Source organism: Pogona vitticeps, chromosome 12 (genome assembly GCF_051106095.1).
Source record: "Pogona vitticeps strain Pit_001003342236 chromosome 12, PviZW2.1, whole genome shotgun sequence".
Lineage (NCBI taxonomy): Eukaryota > Metazoa > Chordata > Lepidosauria > Squamata > Agamidae > Pogona > Pogona vitticeps.
Window position 1 is genome coordinate 5,076,238 of NC_135794.1, and position 20,474 is coordinate 5,096,711.

General features: G+C 40.2%; 1 protein-coding gene across 13 annotated transcripts in view; it reads left to right on the plus strand.

Annotated features, from left to right (window-relative positions):
* The window catches only part of PEAK1 (pseudopodium enriched atypical kinase 1), a 60,542-nt gene extending 42,710 nt beyond the window's left edge, over positions 1-17,832 (plus strand). For 12 of the 13 annotated variants that reach the window (XM_072981692.2, XM_072981690.2, XM_072981691.2 and 9 more), the window contains 4 exons: positions 5,977-6,093; positions 7,998-8,194; positions 9,232-9,980; positions 12,406-17,832. In XM_072981692.2, coding sequence (XP_072837793.2) covers positions 5,977-6,093; positions 7,998-8,194; positions 9,232-9,980; positions 12,406-13,548 — 2,206 coding nt within the window. In that variant the 3' untranslated portion in view covers positions 13,549-17,832. The remainder of the gene's footprint in view (positions 1-5,976; positions 6,094-7,997; positions 8,195-9,231; positions 9,981-12,405) is intronic. The other variant, XM_072981695.2, reaches the window with a different exon arrangement.
* Positions 17,833-20,474: the final 2,642 nt, after the last annotated feature.

The window sequence follows — 20,474 nt, forward strand, 5'->3', positions numbered from 1 at the left end:
ATAGTGCTTTTCTTTGGATATCATGGCTCAGAGTCCTACAACTTCAAAGATTTTCTTTCTACAGTCAGAACCTCAGAGGTCTTCTACCAAATTAATGAGACTTCTTACCGATGAGGAGTGAAAGGAAACCCTTCAGTGAGAGAGACAAGGCACTGCCTGGGGTGACGAATGCAGAAATGTTTGATATCCTCCTCCTAAGCCCCCAAAGAACTGTCAGATCAATTTTATGCACATTTACTTGGGATTATTAAGTTCAGTGAGGCTTATTCCCTATCTAGTGTACATAAAGTTTTGGCTTAAGGGTGCAGAGCTAGGCAAGTATATTTGGGAATAAACTTTATTGACCATAGTGGCACTTTCTAATAAAAATGCATGGGTCTGGTTTACAAAAGGGTTTTCTGTGGAGATGAGCTTATGTCTGTTTCTATTCATTGGGTGGTGGGAGATGCTCCTGATATGCAAAAACACTAACAAGACATCAGAAGACCCAGCTTGTAAACAACCAATATTCTCATGCATATTGCTGAGCTGATCCTGATTCAACTAGCACAACATAAGGAACTTGGAGAGGTGAAGCCTTCGCGAATACATTGTAGTATTAGTATTTTAATAAAGATGTCTTAAAGTGTTTTAATGTCAATTGCAGTTTAATACTATAACGGGTTGAACAATATTTTAATATTTGTAACTTGCTATGTTCTAGTATTACTATTTTCTAGCTATATCGTGAGCTGTCTTGGGTACTAGACAAAGAGAAGTGTGGATAGGTATATAGTAGATATATAGAAACTAAAATAAATTCTGTTTACAGTAGGAACAGCTGACGGGTCTCTTTTATCATCAAATGTGAGCTGTTATTTCAGATAGAAAATAAATGGGCCAAAAAAGGGAAGTCACCTGTATTTGAACAATATACTAGATAATCCAGTGCAAAGTCCTTTTGTTTGTTGAGCTGTTACCTCTATGTGTGGAAGCTGTTGGGCAGCATGTCTCAGCATGCTGCTTGTAACGATGATCCAGGTTCCCGCATCTCCCTAGCTTATCATGTCATTTAACCATGGCTATTATGTTCCCTTAGTAAGTTAAACTGTAAGCAACTTGAATGAATCTGGTAAGAGGGCAGAAGAAACCTAGAAGGCCAGATGAGCAGCAGTTGGGCAATCACCAGGTGATGTCTAATATATGGATCTCTGATAGACTCGAAAAGAGGTCAGAGGGAAAGGATTGGCCCACTGCTTATTCTTATTATGGTGACCTTCATTTTATCCTCAGAATCTTCTTCCTAGATACTATATAAGAGCTCTCTTCCAGTTGAAAGGCCAGGGGTGTGCTAAACTTCACAATAGCTCTCTTGTCTGTTCTGACTAAGAAGAATGGGCTTGTGTACATGTAGAATGCTATTATATTGCACACACAGCCTAACCTTCTTCAAGGAGATAAAATTGTTCTGCGAAGGTTTATCCTGTCCTAGTATTAGCTGTGTAAGTTAAATAAAACTGGGATAGGGACTTCCCAAAAGCCACCCTGTAAGCTTCATTGAGCACACACACCTTTAGTCCAATACCATCTTTTACGTCTGTTCATCACACACTCGTTTTCACTCATCACTTTTTGGTCTTTCTAGCAAGGATGGGAAGTATGTGTCCTTTGAAATGTTGGACTGCACCTCCCACCATCCCTTCTTGCTAGTTATGCTGCCAAGGCCTAACGTGAATTGCACTCCAGAAGCATCTGGTGGACCACAATGTCTCCGCCTTTATGGCATTATCTCTCCAAAATACATAATTTTGGGGCTAGAAATGTGCCTTTGTTATCTGTGAAGATTCTCGGTCATCCAGGTGAGGTTATCTGGAAGTTGAGTCATGGCAACTGGACTTTTTTCTTATTAGGTTGAAACATTTTGCTACTCATCCAAGTAGCTTCTTCAGTCTGAGGAGAGTTGGTAGGCGATCCCTGATATATCCTCCCTGTTGGTTTCGCTTCCCCCTGTCTAAATGGCCTCTCCCAATTTGAAGAGACCCTTGTCCAGCAGGCCAAGACAAAGAGGCAGACCCAAAATCAGAGAGCTGGACAGTGAACAGATTGTACTTGTCTTCAGTGTGAAAGGGATGGTCACTCTCGAATTGGCCTTCTCAGCCACACTAGATGCTGTTTCAAGTCCTCCATACAGAGCACGTTACCATAGTCTCTTGAGACTGAAGGATGCCTAATCTAAATCTAAGGTCTGAATAGGCTTGTTAGAAGGACAAAGGACTGGGGCTGAGTGAAATTCCCACTTCTGCAGTCTTTCTCCATTGTCATGGGTTGTTAACGAGTAACAGTGATCTTTCTGTTGTGTGTGGTCCCAATCTTCCTGAGGACCGATAAAAGGGCAGCATGATAAATAGGAGACAGATTGTATCTAAGACCTCCGCCCCTGTTGAGTGAGGGATTTACTATATGCACATGTATGGCCTCCCTGACCCCTCTGTCCAAAATGGACCTACCAACTCTCCTCAGACTGAAGAAGCTACTTGGATGACTAGCAAAATGTTTCAACCTAATAAGAAAGAAGTCCAGTTGCCATGACTCAACTTCCAGAGTGCTTTTGCTATGTGTGATATTGAGTAATTCATAAAGAGCCTCAGGCTTTTGTTACAAGCTAACCCAGAATTGGGTATATGTTTGATTTGTTCTGCAGGTTTTTCCAGTTGCTTGTCCATCTCTCTCTAAAGCAATGAATATCTTTGCAAATTCCTTAACATGAGACAGTGTCTTCCATTAAATGAATGTCACTTCCCACAAACAAATGGAGCTGGGTATTTTTACGTGATTAGTCCAACAAGGTTCTGTAATTTGTCAATGTCAGTCTTTTGCTCAGTTCTTCTAAGATTCAAGGTATGCAGCCTTTACTCATTGTCAACTTTGCATGTAAGAACAGTGGTGAAAATCTTTACTTGCACAATGTGAAATGATATGAGGAACTGCTAGATAGCTCAGTGGCTTAGGCACCTGGCTGCGGAGCCAGAGGTTGGGAGCTTGGTTCCCCACTGTGCTTCCTTGACAACGGCTGGACTCTGTGATCTATAGCAGTCGTCCCCAACGTTTTAAACACCGTGGACCAGTTGGGGAAGGCGGGGCATCTTCCCTCCTTCACAGGGAGGCAGAAACTCTATCAGAATTACAGAAACAAAAGTGATTTCGAGAGAGAGTTGTTCATACCGTATGTATTAATAAACTGACATTCTCCACTATCTAGCCACATCTTCCAAGCCTCAGGTAGACCATTCCTTCTGTAGAGGAAGCTTGGTCCACCCACACAGTCCAGCTAGGCCAGCCCCATCTGGGCAAGAGGCCAGGTCTACTGACTCCTGAGTAGACCTGCCATCTGCTGCATCAGCAGAGTCTGGCGGCCCAACCCTTTCATATGTTTTTCCCTTGGATGGCAACGTCACCTACCCAAAGTCAATATTAACCCCAATAGTCCAGTCAATTGCTGTTTTTTTCCTGTGGCAGTGGACCAGGCTGCCGGGCCAGTTTTGGACTTCCGGAGGACAGAATGGGCCATCTGATTTTGATCCTCTGGTGCAACATCCCAGTTGCAGCCCCATTAAGAGGTGAAGGAGCTGCCACCACCAATCAGAGAATAAGCAATGGTCTGCCCTTAGCATAGGATTGAGATCTTCAGAGTGGGAGGAGGAAACATTTCTGGGAGTTCGGTTCCCCCCTGTGCCTCCTTGATGGGCTGGACCCAAATGATTAATAGCCTCTTTTCCAGCTCTGCCATTCAGAGGGTAATGTCTGAGGGCCAGAAAAATTACTTTTTGTATACAAACATTTTCCTTACATCTACAGGTGCTTTAACATGGTAGATAACTTCAGAAAGCTCCTGGCAGTGATGGAAGGATTTTGAGGGATAGGATTTTACACTATCAAGTAAATGTGTTTTAAAATGTTGTACAGAAATATGTGTCAAAATTCATGGCCTGCTTTTCTCACATCTCATCTCTTGGCTGCTGCAGCTGAAGGCAATAAGTTTAGCAATTTCCAAATCTGCCAGCTGCTTGTGCTTATATTTCCACACACAAATGGATTCTGTTCCTCTATATCTTAGCCACTGAAAGATTTACGAAAGACCTAGTTAAAATAGAGGCCATGTAAAACTTTTCCAATTTGAAATTCTAGCCTCATTTTAACACAATTTTTAACACCAGTCATGCCATAGATGTATTCTTAGTGGATGCCTATGGACAGTAAATGAACAAGATAGTTCCTGAGACTTTATCATTGTTTTTTTCCTGATACCTCATTCAGAGGACATTGCCATTGATTTGAGTTTGGTACATAGAGACATTCGCTGCATTTAGTGAAAACATTCCCCATGTGTCACTAATGTAACTGGCAGTCATTTCTTTTTCTTTAAATGAGATTACATTGTCCTTCATCCCTTTGGCAGATCTATTTGCTTCAGTGAGCTCATTAAGTTTGTATGGATGGGGTTTTTTGCACCTGCTAGAGAGCGAATATGTGTATCTTTGTAGACCGCTATTCCACATATGTTGTATGTTGCTAGAAAATCAAATGTTAGTTCACTGTTCCTTAACTGTTTGTTTTTCATATTTTTCATATTTACTGTCTGAGGAAGGCCAATATGCATGGTCATTTCCCCATGATCCCTGTTCTCATTAAGAGTGCTACAAGACATGTTAGGATGAGAATGGATGACTGCTCAGGTACATCCAGTAATCTTTATGGATGAGCAGGAACTCGAAAACCTGACCTTCTAGCCATTTCATACAATGGCACTCCATTTCATGACTTCATAATTTTAACTCTGAAAACATTCAGTGCAAACTCTGGCTACGATTTATTTATTTATTTATTTATTTATTTATTTATTTATTTATTTATTTATTTATTTATTTATTTTTGGACTTATATACCGCCCCATAGCGCTACAAGCACTCTCCGAGTGGTTTACAATTTTAATTATACAGGCTACACATTGCCCCCCCAGCAAGCTGGGTACTCATTTTACCGACCTCGGAAGGATGGAAGGCTGAGTCAACTTTGAGCCGGCTACCTGGGATTTGAACCCCAGGTCGTGAGCACAGTTTTAGCTGCAGTACAGCGTTTTAACCACTGCGCCACAAGGCAGTACACACATTTGTCTTTTTTGTAGGTGCTGCCATTTAACACCCTGATTGCTTATGTTTCTGAGTTGAGCCCCAGATATAATCTTAGCTGAATCCTGAGCTAAATGGTAACTGAGGGACACAAAATTTTGTAGGAAATCGTGAGTTTCTTCATTTCCTTTTTGGTCACATGCACTTGTGTGCCAGTATCACTTCTTCAATAAGATGATCCATGTGATCCACATGCAATGAACAATTACCAGTCCTCCAAGCAGAGTGAAAAATACAGGATAAGGAATGTTCCTGGTGACAGCTTCACCACCACCTACTGCATTAGTTTCTTTAACTGGATAGAAAAGAAATTTGGCCTCCCTATGTTCAGAGACTATTCATTAACTACAAGTCTTACCTACTGCTTTAACGGAACTTGTCTTCTTTCTTCTTCTTTTTTTAAAAACAATGAGTGGAAATAAAAGGAAATGATTCTTGTGTCCACCAAGTCTGATTTAAAAATAGATGAGCAACCCTGTTTTGTTTGTGTAGTCATATTTTAAAAATACATCCATATACTGTATGTTCTTTGTGGCCATGACATAGCAGCTGCTCTTTTAAGCTGTGTCATCTAACTAAACTATAGCAGTGACCAAATAAAACAGTTCTAGAACAATGTAAGTTGTGTGCTATGTGCCAAAGTAAGGAGAGAGTTAAGAGGGCAGGGCTTTAAGTTTGCTTGCGCTAGTTTTCGTAAGGTGTCTTGGCACATTCCCCAGACAATCCCCTGGAGGTAAACATCAAGGTGCAGTAGGTGATATCATTCCTTGCAGACTAAGCTTTGTTGCTCACAGCTTTGCACAACTTGTAGCTCACCAGGCCCCAGTGGAATAAATGCTTCACCAGAGTTTCGAGACATGATTAAAAGGTTCAAGAAGGCTCTGAGAGAATTGTCTTTAATGGGGAACTGTGTGAGTGAGTATAGTGGGTGAGTTCCTTTTCTTTTCTCCTTTTTCCTCTCCTCCTCCCAGTTGTTGATTTACTTTGGCAGCGTATTTCTCTAAAATATACCTAAAAGAGGTTCACCATGTGGAGCCTTAAGAATGAGCCTATTCTGGACTTAACCGAGAAATACAAAATGGTTTTCAGACACTGTACTCTGTAACTATGTAGAATTCTTGTTTCAAAATCACCCAAATGTTAGAAGACGGTTGCTTTGAAAGAACAGCTATCTTTTGGAGAGCATACCTTGTGATAAGGGGAAAGGAAGAGGTAAACATAAAGTCAGCCTCCATTCCCTGTGGTTTCCAAAGTGAATTTACGACTTCCCACTGGTTTGATTTTTGAATGTAACCTAATGTGTGAAGTGATCTAGGCTAACCCATTATTTGGCTGCATTTTGTTTTTGCACTGTTCCGCTGCATGTTGAGAAAATAATTATTACTACCAACAGTAAGATGAGGAAAAAATGAACTTTACCTTTTTGTCTCAATTTGCTTATGTGGGTCATTTGTATGTCAGCATTTAAACACCCCAAAGTGTGAAATGGAACATGTGAGTTTTTACACTATGTGAAAATGAAGGGAGCCTTGCTGGTCTTAAATTGCAAATTACTTGGACACTGCATTTTGTCCTTTGCTCTGCCTTGTTTGGGTTGCAGTCTTATGCCAACACTCACATGCTGACCTCTGATTTGCAAAGCAATACGACTGCATTCTTTGAATACATGAAACCATCCAGCTATCTATAAGAACCTGTTTTTACAGTTGGACAGCATTTTCAAAGATTGCTACCCTTGGTGGTTGGAATCAGTTACTTTAAATGCATTTAGGTTGAATCAGTCACCATCTCTGAAGGACCAATGTAGTCAATGCACTTTTCTTTGCTGGGATCTGTAACTGTTTCAGTACAGTATTCCTCTCTGAGTGATAGGGTGTGCATTCTTCATAGTAAAGCCTTTGTGAATACCTTAAGCAGTAGTTCTCAACTTTTTGAGTAGTAGGACTGCCAGTTACTCTATTGAGAGAAAATAAAAGAAGAAAAGTCTGGCCTCCAGCATAATAGAAACAAAAAGCCCAGGGTTCCAAGAGTGGCATTTATGGTTGTTGTGGGTTTTTCGGGCTCTTTGAGCATGACGAAGAGAGCATGGACAGAGTTCCTACTCCAGTCCTCTGAAGATGCCGGCCACAGAGACTGGCAAAACGTCAGGAAGAACAACCTTCAGAACACGACCAAAGAGCCCAAAAAACCCATAACAACAACAATCAGATCCTGGCAGTGAAGAATACAGTGGCATTTATGTTTACAGGTATTGTGTTGCTATCGTTATCAATTACATCAAATTGTAAAGCAAAATTACATTAGCATTATTGACAGTAAACACAAATAAAGGTAAACATTTCATGAGTAGTTGAAAATTGCAATACTACTGATGAGTATTTTATTTTAATCGTGACTGACCGTTTTACATGCCAAATGGGCAATTTGTAACAGATAGAGGGGCAATAGGAGAGAGAGCAGCATATGTTCAGAAGGGGGGGTTAAGAGAGGGCACATTTTTAGTAATTGTTAGGAAAGCTATAATTATTTTGTATTGCACCAGTGGAAGGTATACCACCAGTTGTCATTGTAGTATCATAACCTTCAGTGTTTCCTTACCCAACTTATAGTTATATAATGTCATGCTAAATTTTTACTAGTTAGTGCTGGTTGGATACTGTGGACCATTCAGTTTATTAAAGTTAAGACTTAAGCCCTATAAAGAACTTGCATTGATAAAGTTCCACTTAAATGTTTGGTAGAATCCTAAGTAGCAAAACACAGAACCTTAGGCAGAACCCTAAGCAGCAAAAGCAGTGAATCATGTCCTTTTACCCAATTTTATTCTTTTAGTCAGGTGCCTGATGAGCAAACCGTGGAAAATCTGTCCCCTCGGATTCCAAGATCTACATTGGAGAAGCAGGACAGTGGCAGTAATGCATCCCTCAGTCCACTGACCCCTCCAGAAATACCACATGGGGAAGAGGAAAGGGAGGAAGTGTCTGATTCTTCTGATGTGAGCGCCTGCAGTGCTACATACAGTAACTTGGGTAAGCACTTTGCATCTGCATGGAATTGTAAACTGCAGCTCAGTTTTGTTCCTCCTGTGAGTCTCAGTGTTACTTGCGCTACTGTACTGACTTAGAAAACTCTTTGTACATATACGCAAATGTTTCATGTAATTAGAGGAACACTTAGATCAGGAAAGTGTTGTAGCTCTTTCAGAGGTACTTGTGGAAGCTAAGATAGACACAGTATTCTCTATAATTCCTAAACATTTGAAATCTCTGGTTTAATTTTAAAATGCTATATGTTCCCCTTAAGTTAAATGTTGATTAATTCCCCTTAAAAATAATATTACCCAGTTTGCAGTGACTTTACAGATAGTTCTACTGGGGTCATGCAAATTGCATTAACATATTATCATAATATATCTAGGTTATTTACTTTCTTTTTCCTACCTGTCTTATTATTTTAAAAAAAGTCATTTCACTGTCTGGTATTTATAGAACATTTGGCACACTACATAATGTTTTATGTGTAGTAATAACAGTCAACACTTGTGTAAGGCACCTCATGTATATTATCTTAGTAACTGATACTGTTTTATATATAACTGTGAATTGACTATGTGTAGCAAGACTTGAAATGTTAGTCTACAGATCTTGCAGAGCAGAAGAACCACACATGTCTGCATTTATTTCTTACTCATATGAGACATGTGGTGCAATCTTTTGTCCTGTCCGTATCATTTTTGCTGTGGTGGATAATTGGACCAAAATATGGCCCATGCAATTATGCTTTTCCCTCAAAAACCTATCATGCCTTCAAGCCACTGTAAATATTTGGCTGGGTGGCTATTCTAGCATTAATTTTACATCATGCATTCTATACTGCATTTTAATAACAAACATTTGTGTTTTTTAGCAGTAGCAGCAACACAACCATAAAAGTAAAAAAACAGCTTCCCATGAGAGATGAGATAATGATGCTTCTTTCAGTTTCATAATTAAAACATTCTTAGATACAGCATATATGTATATTTTTAAATCGCAGATACCCTGAATGTTTTATTTGCTTTACCCAGGGCAATCCAGGGCAGCTATGATACCTCCAAAGCAACCACGGCAGCCCAAGGGGGCTTTGGATGATGCCATTGCTTTTGGAGGGATGTCTGATTCAGAAATAGCTACAACTTTACATCGAACACCACCGCCACTGCCAAAGAAGACTATTTTAAGAGCTCACACAGAACCAGTTCCAAAAGAACACCAGAAACAGGCCCTTGAAAACAGCCTGCGTCTGATGGCCAACCCTACCTATGACATCGACACCAACTGGGAAGCAAGCAGCGCATGCTCTTCGGTCAGCTCAGAATTCAAGGCCGTGGACAACGAGTCTGGAGATTCTTTGGATCGGCCCCCAGAAAAAGGACGGTCGCTCTCCTCCGCGGCCAATAGTTTTTCCAGCCTTACTGCTATCAGTATTAAAAACAGAGGTTCTAATAGCACAGAGTCTCTGACAGGCAGGCCTGTAGTCTACAGCAAGGTGGGCAAGGCTGTCCAGAAGCCACAACGACATGCACTTTATAGAGGAATTGAAAACAGAGGAGAGGTGGTAAGCAAAATCAGAAGCCTTCACACTGATTCTCTGAAGAAGCTGGCTGTCAGGTGTGAAGACCTGTTCATGGCTGGACAGAAAGATCAGCTTCGTTTTGGGGTAGACAGCTGGTCAGGCTTCAGATTAACCAGTGACAGGCCGTGCTGTGAAGCAGGCGATACAGTCTACTACCCAGCTTCTTACGCAAAAGATCCACTCAACAACTATGCTATCAAGGTAGGGAAATGGTTGAGCAATAATCACTCGACCAACTGCTCTACTGAATTTGCATTGTGGTCTGTTAACATTATAGTTACGTTTTGCTAACTAAAAGACATGCTGTTTCATGATCCCTGCTGTCTAGCATCCTGATCCTAAAAATTTATATCAGAATAACAGCATTCTCATATAAATGTGGAGCCGTGTTCTGGTTTAGATGGTTATGTGTTCTGTTGCAAGTATTTATTTTCTGGTACAGCAAATCTTAGGACCATGCTATTTCACATGTACATTGCATTCCATACGTCTCCAGGATGGCCCTGAGAAAATGCCCTCTACTGACCTTTCAGAAATGCAGTGAGTAAACGGCTTAATACCACAGATTCCTCCGTTTTGCAAATTGAATAATTTAGCACTGGGCCTCTAGTTTCCTTTCTTAAAGGTTTCTGACTTCTAAAAAGTACATGCATTCCGGTCTCTTTGGCATAGTCACATTAGCATTTATATCTGTTTATTTAAGCAGCATACATTTTTGCAGTAGCTAACTTGTGTTTGTATGCTTGTTTTTTAATTATATTTTAATTATATATTTAAAAATATGTGAGGGTTAAATATAGAAAAAAATGAGTTACAAAGAAATCATTAAAAAGCACACTGATATAGTCTCTGGTAAAAGTGTGGGGAATATGCCATTTAATCAGTAATTTAAGACCACTGCTTTCATTGTAATACCTCAGCTATTTCAATTTTCTTAAATACAGTTATGTTTCATTATATGGAAATCTGCCATAATATTTAGTTCTATATTAACATCTGGATTTCTTGATTGGAATCTGACAGAAAAATTTTCAAATACTTTCTAAGGAAAAAAAAATCAAGTGAGTTAAATTCAGTAGAGTTCAAGTGCTATGTTTTCCCTGTACATCCTGTTATAGATCTTTGCATTTTAAAAGCATATTTGTGTTGAGAACAAAACATTAAACTGCCACATCATTAACCTGAAAAATTACTCAAGTGCTGTGAATTCATAATTCTCTACTGCTAGAAAAGGTTCACAAGTTGGAAAGCAGGCAGAGAAGGATCCTATGAAGATGCAAGAGCTATACACCACATGCCACATATTCAGCAGGTGCTGTTGTATTGATTTATTTCTGTGGCACGGAGCCCAGTTTAGCTAACTGAAATCATGGATCCCATTTGGTCCTGGTACAAACAAGGTTAATTGATTTCTTTGAGAAACTGATAGTATAATTTCTATTTAACACAACAGGTTTATTTTTTAAAATGAAATAAGGTATGGTTGGTTTTAAAACAAAGTCTAAATATTACTCACTGCTATCCTGTCAAAATACACAAATTATATGTTCTACCCAGCGTTGTGCACGAGTGTAGTATTTGTTGTTCCTAAGTTCAGTTGGGAAGGGTATTATCACGTATACCAGAAATAAACCCCAGTAAAAGCTTACCTTGTTTTGATAAGATAGGTCAGGTGATGTGATAAGAGTATTGCTATACTTGCTAGAAGGGTAAGTCTTTTCCACACAAAAAAATGCAGGAAACAGTATGGATGTGAGTGAAATAATGTGAACTTTAAAATGTGATTTGTTACTTATTACCGTTGACCAAGGATGTCTTTACAGAAGCTTTTTTAAATTATTTGTAATAGAATCAGCAATTGTTAATAGAGATGGGGGTATTCGTATACGAATACAAATTTCCCCGCATAGGTGATGTTAACAAGGGGCGGGCCCCATGGGGCCGGACCCTCGTTAAAGCCACCTGTGCGGGGATATTCGTATACGAATACCCCCATCTCTAATTGTTAGTGGTAAACTTCTGCATTCTACATAGTGAATGCAGACGTTTGCCTGTGAAGCCTGGGTTCAGTCCATTGTCATCCCTTGCATTCCTCAATGCTGTGGGATTGCTGGGTTACCTAAGATTGGGAGATCTCTGAGATGCCGTAGTTGTTATTTACGCATTCTCCTTTCTAAGAGCCTTGCAGTGCCTCATGTTTTCACCTTTGCTGACCACAGTCCAGATGGAGAAAATGATGAGTAAATCAGTGGTTTCAGTCAGGCTTGCCCCATTTTTAAAAAGAGGTTAGATAATATGTAAGTAGTTTTACCATTCACCTGCACTTGGTACGCATTGTCTTTTTAAAAAACGACATTTTTCACACTTCTCGGGACCAGCATTCAGCTCATTCAGGGTACGCCTGAAATCCTTCCTTCATTCCTGCCATTTGTATTGGAAATTGTTTATATAGCAAGTATTCACGTAACTTCATTTTTTACTATTAAGAACAGTTTTAGTGGGCAGAGCTTTTTAAAGTTCGTCTTGCTCTTACTGTCTGAAGTAAGTGGACACGGTGAAGGATACCCTTTAAATTATCTCATTTAAAGCCACTTTCTCTCTTTTTTTTCCTCTCTTCTTCCTTTAGATTTGTAAGAGCAAAGCTAAAGAATCCCAGCAGTATTACCACAGTTTGGCTATTCGTCAAAGCCTAGCTATTCATTTTAACATCCAGCAGGACTGCGGCCATTTCCTAGCTGACGTGCCTGTGCGCCTCCTTCCGTGGGAGGATCCCAATTCACCTGAAGAAGAAGAGGAACAGGAAGATGATGAGCAGAAGATCAAAGAGTGCCCCTCCCCTATGGAGGCTTCTCAGAAAGAAGGTTCAAGTCTGCAGGGCACAATCAGCAAGCAGCGCAGCAGGGTGGTGGTGATCACCCGAGAGGTACCATATCTAACAGTGGCGGACTTTGTACGAGAGTCTTTGGATCGCCATGCCAGCAGCCCAGATCTGTATGAAAGACAAGTGTGCCTCCTACTCTTGCAGCTGTGTTCCGGTCTAGAGCACTTGAAACCCTATCACATCACACATTGTGATCTACGTATGGAGAACCTCTTGCTGGTGGACTACAGGCCAGGGCGTAGCCTTTTGAGCTGTGAGTCTGTGGAGCCAAACCCCACCGCTGCGTGTCCTGCTCGGCTTATAATAAGCAATTTCTCTCAAGCCAAACAGAAGAGCCACGTAGTGGACCCAGAAGTCCTAAGGGACCAGTCCCGCCTTGCCCCAGAGATCATCACAGCAACACAATATAAAAAATGTGATGAGTTCCAGACTGGCATTCTCATTTATGAAATGTTACACCTGGCCAACCCCTTTGATGTAAATCCAGAGCTGAAGGAGAAAGAGTACACTCGTGCTGATTTGCCCCAAATCCCCTGTCATTCACTTTATTCCCTTGGGCTTCAGCAGCTTGCTAACTGCTTGCTAAACCCTAACCCATCAGAGAGAATCCTTATATCTGAGGCCAAAGGAGTACTTCAGTGTTTGCTTTGGGGTCCCCGGGAGGACGTGTTTCAGACTCTCAATACCTCTTCCAGACCAACACAAAGAGAGACTGTGCTTCAAAACTGGCTGGACATCAAACGGACGCTGCTGATGATCAAGTTTGCTGAAAAGTCTTTGGACAAAGAATGTAAAGTCAGCCTTGAAGACTGGCTTTGTTGTCAGTATCTGGCTTTTGCCACTACAGACTCACTCAGTCACATAGTGAAAATCCTGCAGCAACACTAATTCATACGTGCTGTTGCCTTCACTTGGATATTTTCTTTGCTCCATGCCTCTTACTGTATGCATGTGTTATAATTCTAGTCTAGGTCTCAGAGTTGCCAACACTGAGCAGACTGATCTCTGTAGATGCAAGGAAGAGGCCAAACACTTATCATCTAGTAAAGCTAGTTGTGTGATTGGATAGGGAAGTACAGGAACTTAATAAGGAAACCACTATTCTGATATTACGGTTCCTGTTTCACAGTATGCCCATCAAGTTCTGTGGGAAATGTGTGTGCTGAGATGGCAGCATCCAGGAATGATTACAGAGATGAGTATGCAGCGCGTCATGAAGGAGCCTCCAGAATATAAGCACTTTCACAGAGATAGGCCCTCTGTCTCATGATCTGCCAGGCATGCCCATGTTGGGCATGAGTCAACGTCAGCCAGTCATACTTCCTTTTGAGGTAGTTTTGTTTGATCTTTTCCAAAGGGTCATATGACTACAAAAGGGGGCAGGTGTCATTTTTAGTCAGCTGCATCCTGGACAAATTGTTTTTTCTCTTTTCTTTCTTTTCTTGCTGAGGGGCAGATGGTATATTATAGGCAAAGCCTCAATTTTTACAACTAAAAAACAACATTGAAAAGCTAGAGTTCTGAGTATAGTACAAGCAAGAAACAAATACTTAACCCTTTTCCCTCCTGGCAGTTTTCTTATTCCCATTCGCCACCACCCCTCCCTTCACAGAGTTCCTGATGCATGCTCATTCTTGTAATACGTCATTTTCTCTTGCTTTGGCCTTCACTAATCCTGAATTATGATTTATTAATTCTGGCCAGAAATCTGGCAAGGTTTGTGTGCTTCGCTTTTTGTTAGCACACATAGATTCATAGAATAATGGTGTTGGAAGGGGCCTATAAGGCCATCTGGTCCAACCTCCTGCTCAATGCATGACACAATAGTTCTGCAGAAGTTATTGATGGGCTATTAATTATTACAGTGGAAAAACACAGGAGCAATTAAAGAGAATATGTATTAAGAGCAACTCTTTACAGGCAGGTTTGTCCTGAGCCAAGGCAAAAAAAAGACCAACATTTTGTGCCTGCTTTGCAACCATGTGTGGCATTTTGCAAAGTGAAGTGAAGGCTAGACATACTGGTGAAGCAGTAGTGTTTCTTAGAATTCACCTATGTATAACAAGTAAATTGTGTAGAGGAAGGCAGATTTTCTGCAGCCACAACTCTCTTTGAGCATAGAAAACAAGGGAGCAGAATACGATGTGCAGTTGCCACAAGAATAGCTATACTTGGCAGACACATTTCAATGGTATTCTGTTCTGGTTCCCTCTGAGCAGAATTTGGCTGCAGAGCTACTATCCATAACCGGCGTCTGGATACTTTAGGGATTGCTGTCAGTATTCAGAATCTGCTAACATTGTTCTGAAGGGGTAGCCGCATACTTAAAAGATGTTACATAAACAGTACCTACTGCTTCAAGGCGTGTGTGGCCTCTGGACCCTGCCGCTGTCTTCCTTTCCTACACTTCCTTTTTGTGTGTGGTGGCATTCCAGTCCTGCTGTATCTGATCTCTCTGCTCAGTATTGGTTGTTTGGTTTGCCTAGTTCTGAAATAATGGAACTGCAGCCTGACATGGAATTTCCCCCAGCTAGGGGTGGTAGTTGGAACACAAGCAGCTCTTGTGTCCAGTCTGTGCTTCTTCTCTGGATATATGTGCAATTTTTGGATGTATTGTTTTTTTGAAAAAAAACTGTTAGTGTTTACATTGCATAGCAGACTTAGCCATATGTTAGACCTGCCTCCTTTTCTTTTGTGGCACATGGGTGCACAAAGTAACGTGTGCTCGTTCTCTAGATTGGCGTTTCTTTATTGTTTAACTGTGACTCACCTGTTTACTTCACCTTTGAAGACAAATAGCCACTTTGAACAACATGTGCATGTTTGGACCAGAAACTAAAAACAATCCATCAGGAATTAGCTCAGCTTTTTCAGCTCCATACTCTTGGAGTTTGGTGTGGATTTCCCACTGATCTCGGCCAGGTAGTTCATGGAAACCTGAGCCCAACAGAGAACATACAGCAGCTTCATAAAAGGCTTTGAATCTTCCTGCTTCCATATCCATTGGTTATTAACAAGGTTAAAGATAATGTCTGTGAATGCCTCTTATATTGCTTTAAAGCAGGGGTGAGCAACCCATGATAAATCATGTGCCTGGAAGCCTCCTTGAAGTATCATTCATTTTCAGACTTTGTAGGAGGCATTTGACAGCAGAAGTGGACTTTAGATCTTTTTTTTTTTTTTTTGGCTTGAAAAGATTATGTGGTCCACAGCAGACCTTGGGGTAGAGCTAGCCCTGGACCTGCCACAGTAGCTTTCCCCTGCTTTAAAACAAAAGTGTAAATGGTCATTTGTATGAGGGCATCTGTAGCGGCATATGAAGAGCCACATGCACAGATGCCCAAGATGTGGGTTTTGTTGTGGGCCACGAAGGCCTTCAAAAGAGAGCCACTTGTTGCCATTGCTTTACAGGTGTATAACAGAATCCTCTTGGTAGCCTTGCACAAACATATGCATTACAGGGGGGGAGTGATGCTTAGCATTGAGTGCATGTTGCTTATAGCCAATTACCTGACCTTCACGTTGGCTCTGTAGAGGGCAGTGCTTCTTCCTCAGTTTAAGGTATGCTTTTCAGTGATACCTGTATTGCACATAAATTTTCACTTAACCAGCATGTTTATACTAGCAACACATGGACTACTGACCGCTGTGGTAGGCATATTAGTCCTTTAGGCCACTTGCTATATTTTTGTATATAAAGGTATGTATGTTTTGTTACATTCATATTGACATACACATGCAAAATAGACATATGAATGTTTTTATGACCACGCATAGTTTATGCAGCAGATCCCAAAATGTTGTACATTAGCCTGATTTCATTTTTCCTTTTGATTGCAGTTTTAACCCAGTATTAGCATTGCTCAAACATGAGAATACACTCACTGCCATCTCCTCGTGTGGTATTGGGTGAACCTTGGTAATGAAGGATAGGAATGTAAATGTTTTGTAACAATGAATGTGTGTGTGTTTGTGTGTGTGTGTGTGTGTGAGAGAGAGAGAGAGAGAGAGAGAGAGAGGCAATTGGTCAGACAGACATAAATGCAGGCTAGCCAGAGTTTCTATTTTTGGTGGAGCCTGGGGTTATTTTGGCAAACATTCTGTTGAAGCCTCCTTCATTTGTCAGGTCTGTTAAAAAAACAGGCCAAATCATAGATACCAACAGAAAAAAGGGAGAACAATATAGTGTTACAGTATAATTTCTGAACAAAATAAAAAACATTGTTGCCCCATAATTGACTGCTGGAAGCATCAAGGATTGAATCTTAGATACAGAGATACACATTCACAGCATCTGTGTTAATTAAGCATTTCTAATTGAGCTCACTACAAAAGACTGATTCCTAAACAGCTCTGTTAACCATAGATTTACATACATGCATATATACATTCAGACATACAAAATATATCTGTGTGCGTACGCACACAAAATTATGAATATACAGTATATGTCCAGAAAACTGCCTCTCAGCTTATTTTAGCTCAGTATCAGCAGGTTTCCTAAGGGCAGACAAAAACATCTCTGGTATTTAAGTATTTGAATATGTACTTCCTGGACATACTTTCAGTGTTATTAACTTTTGTGGGGGCAGCAGTCTGGGTCAGTGATTAATTGCACTAAGAACAGTGCCTTCTCACAGATTAAAAGTTCGGAGGGGGGACAATTCTGTAATGGGAATTGCCATTGCTAGGTACAAATTTAGTAACAATATCCCCATACTTAAAAGAACGAAAGAAAATAATACTTTTCACCAGAGGCAGAGTTAGGAATTCAACCAAAAGAACTCTTCAGTCCATGGGTTCTTTTGATGTTACTGAAATGCCAAAATAAAAAATAAGAGGGTATTTTCCAAATCTATATGCACCAAAAAGCAATTGTGTTTAAGTTTTAAAAGAGCCAGTTTCCTCTGCTTCAGCATATATTGAGAAGGGAAAAAAACTGAGGCAGCTTTATCATTTAGTCCTGAAGGTGCCCCAATAGTTTTTGTTTTATTCTATTTCATATTCGTTATACAAGACGTATTGCATGAAGTGGCTAGACAACCCCAGATTTAAAGAATCTGTCAGACAATTTTGTTCTGCTCTGAGCTTATGGAGATAACATAAACCGTACATAGAATCTCATGCAGGTCTTCTTACAAATACCATTAATAAAAGTATCACTCACTCTTGTCTTCATATTGCATACATGGATCATATGACGCTTTTTGTTGTTTTTGTTAAGAACTACTTTAGCCTGGCTATGCAGCGGTGCTGAGAAAACATGAAAACATGAGAAGCAACATGCAAAAGAGGAGCCGTTTCCTTAAAATGAAGCCATTCAAGGTTTACTTAAATTAAAACAATAGAGAACTAATAATGCAATGATACAGAAAAGGATATATTTGTTGATATAAAATAGAAAGGCATTTTTTCCTCGATATTTTTGTTATGAAGTCAATAAAGGAAGATACAGCCTCATATAGAATATTGCAACTATTAAGTCATGGAGTTGTATATATAGTAACCATTTTCTTCAATACTCTACCCCAGCCATTCTCAACAGGGACCCTGGCACATTTGAAGGGTGCCACAGACTGGAAGCAATTCTTCACACACCACTTTCTAAGGTTTGTTATGCAATCTACACAATCCTGATTTGGCCTATATTTCTTTCATATTGTATTTATGGCCATGTCCAAAACAAAAAAAGGTTGAGAATGGCTGCTGTACCTAACTGTCACAGTTACTAGCACCGTACCACCTTCAAAAATTCATATTTTAAAATGGGAGTTTTATGTTTCAATTATCAGAAGCAAAATGGTGCAGTGATTTCAAATTTGCATCTTATTTTACCTCTTTCATCTGAGTTCTGTAAATTCAGCCAAACCATTGTTCTGTGTCAAATCATAAAGCCTAACACTTTAGCTTGTTATTATTGTTAAACAAACAATGCCATCTGTCCTTTAAAGTTTCGTGAGTTTTGCTTTTTGGAAAAATTCATAAAGGGGAGATCTTGCACCACAGAGTTCTTTAGCCCTTTAAAACTGAATGTTCCTGTTTCTTTCGAAGATAATGTACTCATAACCTTATCTTTCTTTGTTTGCCAGTTGTACAGTGATTGTGAGGTTTATAGTACCATCTTGGCTGGTTTTTGTTAACTGCCGTTGAGTTGCCTCCGACCCTTGACATCCCTATGAATGAGAGATCTCCAGCATGTCCTGTCCTCAACAGCCCTACTCAGCTATCGCAAACTCAAGCCTGTGGTATCCTTTGAGGAGTCAATCCATCTTGTATTTTGTCTTCCTCTATTCCTGCTGCTTTCAACATTTCCCAGCATTATTTCATTTCCAGAAAATCCTGCCTTCTCATGCTGTGCCCAAAGTCGGACAGCCTCAGTTTCATCATTTTTGCCTCTAAATATAGTTCAGGCTTAATTTCATCTAGGGCCCACTTTGTCTTTCTGGCATCCAGGGTATCTGCAAAGCTCTCTCCTCCAGTGCCATATTATTTCAAGTGAATAATTTTTCCCTGTTTGCTTTCTTAACTATCCAGCTTTCACATCCATACATGGCGATCAGGAATGCAAGAGTGTGGATGATCTTGGTCTTCATATCCAATGATACATACTTGATTATCTTTTCCAGTTCCTTCATTGCTGCCTTTCCAAGTGTCCCGTTTTCTTGGCTGTACTCTCCATTTGGATTGATAGTTGAACCAATATATATAAAATCTCTAACGATTTCAGTATTTTCATTGTCAGCATTAAAGTTGTGTAGCTATTCTGTAGTCATTATTTTTGTCTTCTTAATGTTCAGCTGTAGTCCTGCTTTGGCACTTTCTTCTTCCACTGTAAGTTATTTCAAGTCATTGCTGCTTTCTGCCAGTAAGATGGTGTCATCTCCATATCTTAAATTATTGATATTCCACTAATTTTCACTTCTCCATCTGAATCTAGTCTGTCTTTCTGTATGATATATACAGATTGAACAGATAAGAAGATATCTGTTTAACACCTTTGCCTATAGGAAACCCCTTGTCTTTCCGTATTCAGTCTTAATGGTAGTTTCTTGTCCACAATAACAAGTTACACATCAGAGCAATCAAGTACTGAGGCACACCTATTTGTTTCCAAACAACACATAAGTTCTCATGATCCACACAAGGCTTTGCTGTAGTTTATAAAGCATAGTCTGGTCATCTAAAATTCTTTGGTGCACTCCAGGAGCCAGTGGATATTTGTAATCCAGCTTGAACACCAGACATTTCTCACTCCATATAAGGTAAAAGCCTTTGCAACACCTTGAGCATCACTTTGTTTGCATGTGAAAATAAAGCAATGGCCCTGTAGTTACTGTACCCCCTGGCATTTCCCTTTCTCTGGCACTTCCCTTTCTCTGGGACTGGAATGCATATGGAACATTGCCAGTCTGTGAACCTTGCATTATAGTCCTAACTGCCTGTGCTACATCTTGCCTCAGTATTAGAGCCACTCTGTTTCTTCTGGGTTTGTCATTTCCAGAGTAGAACACTGTAGTTGTCTGATAGCAAGCACTGCTATGTTTATATGTTCCATTTCTTGCTTTACGGTTTCCAGTTTACCTTGTTTCATACTTCCCACATTCCATGTTCCAGTTATATATCTTGTGCAGCATCGGGCTTTCCTTTCACTTCTGTACATATGAGCCACTAAATGTCCTTTCGGCTTAACTTAGTTGTGTCATTAACAACACAGTTGTTCTTATTCTTTGCTCTTCTCCAATAGTTGATTGAGTACTTTCTCATCTGGAAATCTCTTCTTCCAGCACTATCTCATTTCACTTTGAACTGTCTCA